Here is a 10,488-nt window from a genome sequence, read left to right on the forward strand (position 1 = left end):
AAGAAGTCTCTCATCAACTTTTCCAAAATTCCACATATTCCTTTGGGCATTTTAAACACCAAAAAAAAGTATACAGGCAGATTTGTCAATGTGGACTTAACCAGGGTTATTCTACCTCCCATGGATAGGTAATTTGATGTAAAACATATTGCATTCTTGATTCTATGAGTTGCTTTTGTACCACGCCCCTCAAGGCAAGCCTGAACAAGTTGATGTTAGGGTCTGAAATTCTTATTTCTCACATAAAAAATAATGACTTTATAACTTTCATTGCCTTTTAAGAAGATATTTTATTGCAATGAATGAATGAACAACATTAGCAAATGGGGGGGGGGGGGGGTTCTCAGAGCTTCGGTGAGCAAGCGAAGTGAGTGAACCAAAGCAGAGTACATAAGATATTAAATGGCGAACACCCCCTAAATGAGTATATGTATCATAGAGTATAAATAAAGTACAACACAGTACATAAGATATTAAAAGGTGCTTGCCTTGCCCTTTTCCTTGATCAAGAAGGTGCCAAACATGTATGCAAAAAGAGAATTATAAGAAAACATCACCCAGAAAACACCTTGTCACCTAGGCATCACTTGTGCACCAACTTAGGTTTTGCATTGACAACTATGGGGTACAGGAACATCATGATCATCCAAGCCTTATCCCAATTGATATGGGGTCAAATGGTTAACAAGAACATGATAATAACAATACTTAGGGTTCCAAGAGCTAAAAAGGGGTCAATAGAGGACAGTTGTATTGGGCTCTGTACAAAATTGTTATATTGTGGAGAGGTAGGTAAACAAATCAAATGGTTTACGAGGTACCTCTCTTTGGGATCCTAATGTGTACATATATTCTGTTTATATTAATGAAATCAGTTACTTGTTACTTATCAAAAAAAAAAAAAACATTTGGTCAATGCAGTTCATTGGATAAAATCCATAAGATTTTTTTCCGAAAATGGTGAGGAATATATTTCAATACTGGAAACGAAACAAAAGTATTACAAGACATAGCCCCCTGTACAAAAGATTCTGCACCCACAAGATTGTAAATTAATATATGATCACCACTAGGATACTATGGCCATGTTTGGGAGTGCTTATTGAATAAGTGCTTAAAACAAATGCTTATTTGAATAAGCACTTATTTGCATTTGGCACCCAACTTTTTCATATTGGGCATTTGGTGCTCTTTTTCTACAATAAGCACTTCTGACTCTTTTGTCCTTCAATTTCTTTCAAATTTTCAAAATACCCTGAAGCTCTCTGAGCTCCTCATCTGAATTTGCATTCTTTGTTGAATGCTAACTCTGAGTTTCCTTCCATTTTCAATCTAAATAACAATTCATATTTCAATGTAAAGTAAACAAGACCCAAAATCCCCAAAGTTTCTTTCGTACAGTGGGAGAAGGGTAACCCCATTTCTTTTGCTCCCATTTTCTTCCCTCTCAAAAGCAAACCAAATTCCTTGCTTGGAGAGTGGAGCTGAAGCCGTAAAAATTTGGATGTCCTAGAAAAGCATAGATGGGTACAGAGAGATACAAGGAGAATGGGAGCTTCCTCATCTCAGACGCTCAAGCCATCCACTCCACATTGCTTGTATGTCAGTGACTGCTTCCTTGGACTAATCACTATTGCACAATCCACTACAACCTGAACTCTGGGCAAAGTGATATCCAAAATCTAGATCTTTTCCCCAACATCACAAGTAATCCTGAGCTCAACCCAGTCATTAAGAGAGGCATCTCTGACCAAATCAGTGGCATTCGCCGAAAACAAGTTGACTTTATTGAAACCCACGGTGGTATCCACCCGCCTCACACTGTGTGTTGGTTGATAAAACCATGGCATCGTTGCCACCCTGAGCGGAACCCCTTTATACATCAAGCAGAACCACGACTCACTATACTTGATGCCCACCTTGAGTATATCTCTAGTAAAGAAGAAATACGCCATATCAGGTCGAAGAAGAGCTCCGACGACTTCTCTCCTCTACCTCAGTTCTGCCGCTGGTTGCAAAAGGCAAAGGAGAGAAAGCCTTGATGTGTCAAACCTTAAGCTTTTACTTTTGAAGGGCATAATTAGAAATTTCAAAAATAAATGGAGACTTTTTTGGTAGAAAATAAAATCAAATAAGTGCTTATTGTTTAAGCACTTAAAAAAAAAAGCTAGAAATTTGGGCTTAAAAAATAAGCGCTTATTTTTAAGCACTCCCAAACTTGGCCTATGATTGAAAAAAAAATAAAGAAAAGAAAACTGTTGTAATAGACTCCTTTGAAGACTTTCAGAATTGACAGCCAAGGGTAAATTGTACCACAGATTCCTCTGAAGCCAACACCTGATCAAAAATCCGATCATTTCACTCCTTCCAAACATTTCAAATGATTACAGCAGATATGGTCTCCTAAATGGATCTCCCCTTCCTATTTAGACCAGTCGGATGTCAACCCCCAAAACAAACCTAACAAAATTGCTAGTAGACACTCCTTGATACCAAAAGGGCAAAGCATCTCATAATCTGGTTCATAGAGAGCACACAAGAATTTATAGTGCAGAAATAAGTGATCAGCAGTTTCCACCTCTTGCTGATATAACAAACATTCCACTAAATCCAAAATAATCCCTCTCCTACTCAGACTGTCCATTGCCACACACTTACCTAAGGCAGTCAACCATACCATATAGACAACCTTTGTGGGAATTTGAGGAAGCCACACCTTTGAACATGAGAAAAGATAGATTGGTTGGCCTTGTAGAGACTTGTAAAGGATTTGATTGAGAAGGCACCAGAGGATTCAAACATCCAGATCCTCTTGTCCTCCTGACTCACATCAGGTTTTACCTTTTGAATCACAGAGTAAAAGCTCCACCATTTCTTCCACCTCCCAGTCATTTATATTCTTCTAAGAACATTTTTTTTATTGGACTAATAAAGAATTCCATACCAAATGATCATTTGACACATGAAAACAATCTACCACAGAAGAGTTTATGTTCTTAACAGCCAAAAAAAAGGCTAGAAACAACTCCACAGTCTGTTAGCACACCAGAGAGAATCTGACTCGTTGACCATTTTTTTGGATAAGTAAAAAGAAAACTGTCATTAGCCAAACCAAAAGAAAGATAAAATCCAGATAGAGTGTTGAGACAACACACACTTACAAAACACAACTCAGAACTATTGGCATACACAACATCAGTAAAAGAAATTATCAATGTCGCATCACAACTTTGTAACTCTAACACCTCCCATAGTCTTTCCCCCAAGTCTTCCTTTTTATTTTGAGCAAATTCTGGATGAACCAACACCCATTCGGAAGAAGCTTTGCCAATACCGCCACTAATCTTGTCAGACTCCAGCACTTGTATTCGAAGAATCTTTTATTTCTTTCTTTTCAAATGCACCAGCAAATAGCAAATGTGATGCAGCTCCAAAGCACTCTAGCCTTCTTACTACCTCTAGTCTTTGTCCACAAGGAGAAAATTTGTGAAGGAGAAGCAGGCTAAAGATATCTCACCCAAATAAAGCTGATAACAACTTCCAAATGAAGCCAACCACTTCATATAGAATAAATAAATGACTCATTGACCATTATCCACCGTATACCTTATTCCTTTTGAGAAATGGTTATTGGCTTATAGCTTCTCTCCACCCCTTTCAGGCACAGCCATATGACTCCAGCCTCGGGTCCCAATTTAGATTTCTTGACCCATATTTGGCTACTATGGTCTATCTCCATAATTTGTCAGCTTGCTCATTGAATCACCAAACCCTAGTAGGGTTACATTTACCAATCTCAATTTTCTCATACCCAACCCACCCCAACTCTTAGGTGAGCACAGCTTGCTCTAATTCACACTCCAGCCTTTCCATAGAAAATTTCTCATCTTTCTTTCTGTTGTGCTGACACTCAAGTTGGAAGTGGGAAGAGGGATAAAAAGTGGAAAGGCCAGAAAGCATGCTGTTCAACAATGTGTTCCCCCTCCTTTAGATAAGCATTTCAATTTCCATTATGTCAACTCTTATCAAACCTTTCCAATATAGGATCCCACACAGCTTTGGAGATACACCTTTGATTTAATGGCAACCCCAAGTATCTCTTAGGCAACTTACCCACTTTACAGCCCAAAATTTCTGCAAGGAACTTAGTACCTTGTACCAACTCACTCTTGTGCATATTAAGACAAAGGCCTAAACCACTTCAAACCAGGTCAAAATACATTTTAGATGTGTGAAGCTCCACAGAAGAATAGCATATCATCTGTAACGTAAAAGAAAAATTCTCTCAGCTGTTTCACTCGCTCTAAATAATAGCATATCATCTGTAACGTAAAAGAAAAATTCTCTCAGCTGTTCCGCTCGCTCTAAATCCTTCCACAAAGCTCCCATCTCCTGCCCTAGAAATCAATCATTTCAGTTCCCCTGTAACATATATGAACAGATATGGGGACAAAGGGTGCCCATAGTTCAGACCCCTTGAACTGAAAAACTGCCCATGGACAGCCCCAAAGTCCATTTTTAAGTTAAGAAGACTCTCAAAGCATTTGATCAAAAGTTGAAGATAACGACCACCTTCCCCCTATCCTCACAAAAGATTATAATATCTTCCGCAAATTGCATATGCTTAACCATTATCCTATCCCTACCTACTCTCCAACCTCTAACTAATTCACGATTTCACATATATCCACTCTTGAAAACAACCTGCTAGAAACATCAGTGATAGCTGTGGACAAGAAAATGAGGCAAAGGATCCCCTTGTTTTAGTCAAATCTTGGTAGGAAAGAGGTTTTTAGTGACATCATTTACCAAGCATCCCATTATCCATTTCCTCCACTATGTCCAAAACCAACATTTGTCCTTTACAAAAGCCAAGAAAGACCAATCCTTCTCAAGTCTTGATAACTCTGATTTGCAACAAAGAGTTGGTCTACAATTTGTTCTCCCTCTCTAACCTTCTTTAGTTGCTAAATTGATATGATTATATATCATTTTTGAAAGTATCAAAATTAATATAATTAAAATATTATTGATTTTCCATGTTTACAGAGCAAATTTAGTGTTACTAATAAAGAAAAATGCTATTTTCTAATTAATATGCATGCTGAATTGTATATAGAACTAGAGAATTAGGGAGTACTTAGTTTTACACACACAGGATTAAGGTTGATATGTTCTCTAGGATTTGAAAGGATATGAGTGGCAGATGACCTCTTTATCAGCAACAAACTGGAAACAATTTATTTGCTTAATATGGTAAGTAGAGGTAACCCCATCATATAATACAAAACAATGCCTAGCACTGAGCACTTGCATCAGAAACAGGAAAAAGAGTACAACTGAAAAGAGTAATAAAAGCAGCCAAAATCTATAACCCCACATAAGAGATTCTCCTAAATTTATGACAGTGGAAGATGGTATAAAATTTGAGAAAATATACAAAATCCATGAACAAAAGGCAGTGCTAGAAGCATACTAAAAAGAGTAAAAAAATATAGAAAAGGAATCAACAAGGGTAAGGTTACCTCGTCGACGTATTCATCGAGTTGGGGATGAACGAATGTCTGAGCGAACAAGATACCAGGCTCGGGACGACCCATCTCTTTCAGTTCCTCCGAGTCTCCTAAAAGGGCATTCTCGCGCACTTAAAGAGAGAGAGGTGAGAGAAGTGGAGAAGAGACCGTCGAGATGCGGTATTTCTGTGAGCTCGCTAATCTTCCATGACTATGGCGAACTGAGAGTGGAGTTTCGTGATTTCAGGGTTTCCGGCTTTCTGCAACCTTGTATGACTCGCCGGGTTCGTGTTTTTTTTTTAGCCCGCCTAGGCGCCCATACAAAGATGGATCGACAGTCGACAGAGACGGTGTTTTTATTTGTATTGTTTATAGACGTTTGTTTCGATCTGCAGTTCTCAACTGAAAGAAAGCTTTGGAGATTAGAAGGGATGAGAGGGTCAACCGTTCAAGGTTCAACTACAAATCTAGGGTTGTACATGGGTCGGTTCTTTTGTATTCATGTTGATTGCGGTTCGGATTATAAAATCATAACCCGATAACCGAAACCAATTAATTGGATTCGATACTTTTCTAAATCAAAATCGACTAATCCGGATCGAGTCGGATTTTTTATCGGTTTCCAGAGTTTTGTGAATAGCCCTAATTTTAATTGTTTGATTTGAAGATTGGTAGATTGAGAACCGAAACCAATTAATTGGATTCGATACTTTTCTAAATCGAAATCGACTAACCCGGATCGAGTCGGATTTTTTATCGGTTTCCAGAGTTTTGTGAACAGCCCTAATTTTAATTGTTTGATTTGAAGATTGGTAGATTCTAATCCAAGCGATAAATTGTTTGGCCCAGTATTATATTATTTATAAGACCACAGGGTGTGTGTGTGTGAAATGTTATTATCATTGTGGACAATGTAAATTTATTTTCCTTGAATCCAAGTTCTCTGATTTTAATTTTCCTTCCTCTTCGTAGTTTCTCATGATATCAAATTGGTGTTAATGCATCCTTTTGACCTTGCGGAGGTTCAAGCGGATCCGGATGTTGTAGGCACGTTAGGAAACTACATTAAGCATCCAATAGCTGTGTGACACTTGTCTCAGCTATTAGGTGTTTTACATTCAAACGTTTTTGTTCTTGTTAGGTGTTTATCTATTATTTTATTATTTATGTAAAAATAAAATAAAAATAAAAAAGAAAACCTGTTACAGTTAATGCGCCTTTTTCTCCATCTCCAACCTTTTGTTGTTTAGGATTCTCCCACCTCTAGACCTTCAATCGTTGCAACTGGTTGGTTGGGAGAACGGTTCTTGAAGCTCTCACATGCAATTTCATCTCAAGAAGCCTATTCATCCAACCTCTAACCATTGTATTCCTCATTTGTGGGTTCTAAACTTTTCCCATCTTTGGACCTTCAGCCGTTGCAACTGGTTGGTTGGGGCAGTAGTTTGTTTATTTTAGAGCATTCACCAAAAATAAAAAACTTTTAAGTAAATTACTAGTTTTTGCAAAAATTGTTTATTTCATGATACTAGCATAGATGAATTTTAATGTTTATTGTATTTGTCTTGTCTTGTTTTTGTTTATTGAGAAAGACATAAACTATTATGGTTCTGACCAAAAAAGAAATAATTAATTCTAACAAAAAGACATGAATCAATTTTCTAGGAATATGCATAAACTATTGTGATGAACTAATAGAATTAATACAGGTGTTTCTACTTAGAGGTGTAAATCAGGTTGTGCTGCCCGCCACGACGGTCTGTGGGCCGTGCCAGGCCCAGCACAACACGGCATGACCGAGCAGGTTGCCGCCTGTGGCCCGTGGGCTAGCACGGCCCAACCCTTAGCCCGACCCAGCTTGGTCCATATATATTTATATTATATATATAGTTATATAATATTATATAAGTTATAATTATATAATAATATATAGTATATAATATATTAATAAAATAAATATTTTTCTTTAATTTATTTATACTAATTTATTTAATTATTGGCTTATTGCATATATAAGCAATTTTATACACAAAATTCATATAAAATTAAAATTTTGTTTTTTGTCATTTTTTTTTAAATAAATAGCTTTGTCCCAATGCACGACCCAACCTGGCCCAAGGCTCGGCCCATGGGCCAGCCCGGCCTGCAGTGCGGCACGACACGGGACGGGGCCAACCCCCAAAATTTTCACTAGGGAGGGCGGCACGACCCATGATGGCCCGCACTTTGCGTGGGCCCCACTTTACACCTCTATTTCTACTTACAAATTTTATGATAATCATGTAGTTTTCTTGCCCTTTTGCACCCTAAAAAGCAACACTCATAGCAGAAGTTCAAAACCCGCGAATGAGGAATACGATGACTAGAGATTGGATGAATGGGTTTCTTGAGATGAAATCGCAAGTGAGGGCTTCAAGAACAGCTGCCCCAACCAACTAGTTGCAACGGCTGAAGGTCCCGAGGTGGGAAAACCCTAAACGGCAGAAGGTTGGAGATGGAGAGAAAGGCGCATTAACTAGGATAGGTTTTCCTTTTTTATTTTTTTACACAAATAATAAAATAATAGATAAACACCTAACAGAACAAAAACGTTTGGATGTAAGGCACTTAATAGGTAAAACAGGTGTCACACATCTATTAGGTGCTTACTTAATATGCTTTCCTAACGTGCCTACTACATCCGGACCCGGTTCAAGCAGCTTTATTCTCAATGAAACCATGGAAAGCAGCATGATGGCCTCCATACTGGGTGGGTAGTTCAGCACATATTCCACTGTCCTCAAGACATCAGTCAAGTTAATTACACAAACATTTGCCTCATGCCTGAAGTGAAAAAATGTAGAAACAGCAATAGATATTCGTCCAATCACAATCAGTTTGTTGTTTGTATAATATTCTCTACAAACTGGTAGCTAAGATTATCACAAGAAGAATGAAAACTGTTCTTATTGAAGTTAGATTTATTCAAAGCTTATGGTCGAGTTTAATGGAATTTTTTGGTTGTTATTCTATATCAATTGGGCTTTTCTTTGGAATTCTAAGAATTGATTTGTTGTCGTGTGTCTGTCCACTTGCAAAATGTCAATTCTTGTCAAGGGACAGCCTACAACTGAGTTCCAACATAAGGTTGTCTTTCACCTTATCTTTTTATATTATGTATGGCTTGATGCTCTGCAGGGATACAAATTTGGGTGTTCATTTGTCCCATCTTCTCTTTGCAAATGATCTTAGGCCCCGTTTGGTTTGCAGGAATAAGGGTCTGGAATTGGAATTGGAATGGGTTATTTCGATTCCAAATGTTTGGTTGAGTAGAATTGGAATCCCATTACCATTTTTGTTGAAATGGTATTATCCCATTTGAGGGAATAATCATTCTCTGCCCCTCCCTTAGGAATGAAATCTCATTCCTGTTTATTCCAATTCTCATTCTCATTCCTGTCTGAATCAAACAGACTATGCGAATAGGCCATTCCAATTCCAATTCTGACTGCAAACCAAACAGACTCTTATTCTCTGGTCGCTGTAGTGATAGAGAGGTGATCACTATTCTCATCATTCTAATTATCCAAATTCTGTGGCTGGTCTGGTCAACAGGTAAACATCTCTAAATACCAGCCAGCTACAAATTACTTCTTTCCACACAGCCAGCTACATCTAACTCACAGTTGATTACAACTTCATTAACATGGTGCAAATTCTGGAGCATAAAAAATACCAGCCATAAGTTGATGATCTTCATATGGTGTATTCTCAACAATGTTCTTCATACTAGATGTCGTTTAATTTGCAGAAGTTTGTCAAAGACATGAACTCTATTTGTCCTCTGTGTGAAAATTGTGAGAAAACTCTTGAGTCTTGACCTTTTTTTTTGGTATTATAACTTCCCCTTGACCCCCTTTTTACCCAAAGTGTGCTGGTTGCGGGATTCGGTTCCACGTCAATACTGGAATAAACCAGCTAACACACCAACAAACTAGCCCTCAGTTGGTAACTCTTGACATTTATTCTTACAATGTCATTATGCATGCAAGGTATGGTTTGGTTCGAACTTATGTTTCAAGCCATCATCATCCCACCCAGAAAGAAGTATTGCAGATTGGGTATAGGAATGCATTTCATATGACTCAGGTTTGGTAATGAATTCGATCCCAATTTGTACTAAAATTTTCAACATTATGTGGCACATCTGGTTGGCCAGAAATAGCCTCCTATTCCAGCATCGGTTCATCCCTCCCGAGTTGCCCAGAAATTTTCAACATTATTTGGTAGACTGATGAATAATCTTTAAATCTATCACGTGGCAAACGCATGCAAAATTAAATCAGAGTGTAGTTTTACGTTTATAAAAACGAACCGATGTAAATTTTACATCGGTTCTTGATTTACACCACATTCAAATACAGCCTAAGGTTCATTCTGGAAGGAATATAAATGCAAATATGTAAAATGCAAAACCTTATATATTGTATTATTTTGTATGTATTTATACTATACATATTTGCATTTTGTATGCAAATATGATGACATATACATATGTCATCATAAATTGGGCACCTAGGCTTGGGCCCAGCCCTGTCCGGGTTCGGATCTGAAACATAAACCTGCATATACGGCCCTGGGTGAACAAAGGTCTTATTCCACCCCTTTGTTTTTTATATGTATAATATACATACATAACATTTTATATTAAATGGCATATAGTATTTATATAAATTTATTTTATGCATTATATAATTTATATAAGATTATAATATTTACATGAAATAACATATGTATATGTATACCTTATATACGAAACACATATATACTAGCGAAAAACCCGTACAATGCACCGGAGCATATAGAATTGATGATAGTTGAATCGGGTGAAATCAAAATACACACGAGATATAAGTTAAAGTATTAAGAATAAGACTATTCAGCTCAATAGAGTAGGAGGGTTTGAGGATGTGGGATAAATTTTAAAAGTAAGAAA

At 37.4% G+C, this 10,488-nt stretch overlaps 1 protein-coding gene across 1 annotated transcript in view; it reads right to left on the minus strand.

The window, feature by feature from the left end:
• The window catches only part of EMB2016 (mRNA methyltransferase EMB2016), a 44,240-nt gene extending 38,290 nt beyond the window's left edge, over positions 1-5,950 (minus strand). Inside the window, exon 1 of the mRNA XM_010248996.3 lies at positions 5,526-5,950. Within this exon, the coding sequence (XP_010247298.1) occupies positions 5,526-5,600 (75 nt within the window). The 5' untranslated portion in view covers positions 5,601-5,950. The remainder of the gene's footprint in view (positions 1-5,525) is intronic.
• Positions 5,951-10,488: the final 4,538 nt, after the last annotated feature.

Source organism: Nelumbo nucifera, chromosome 6 (assembly GCF_055504915.1).
Source record: "Nelumbo nucifera cultivar China Antique chromosome 6, China Antique-T2T, whole genome shotgun sequence".
Classification (NCBI taxonomy): Eukaryota; Viridiplantae; Streptophyta; class Magnoliopsida; order Proteales; family Nelumbonaceae; genus Nelumbo; species Nelumbo nucifera.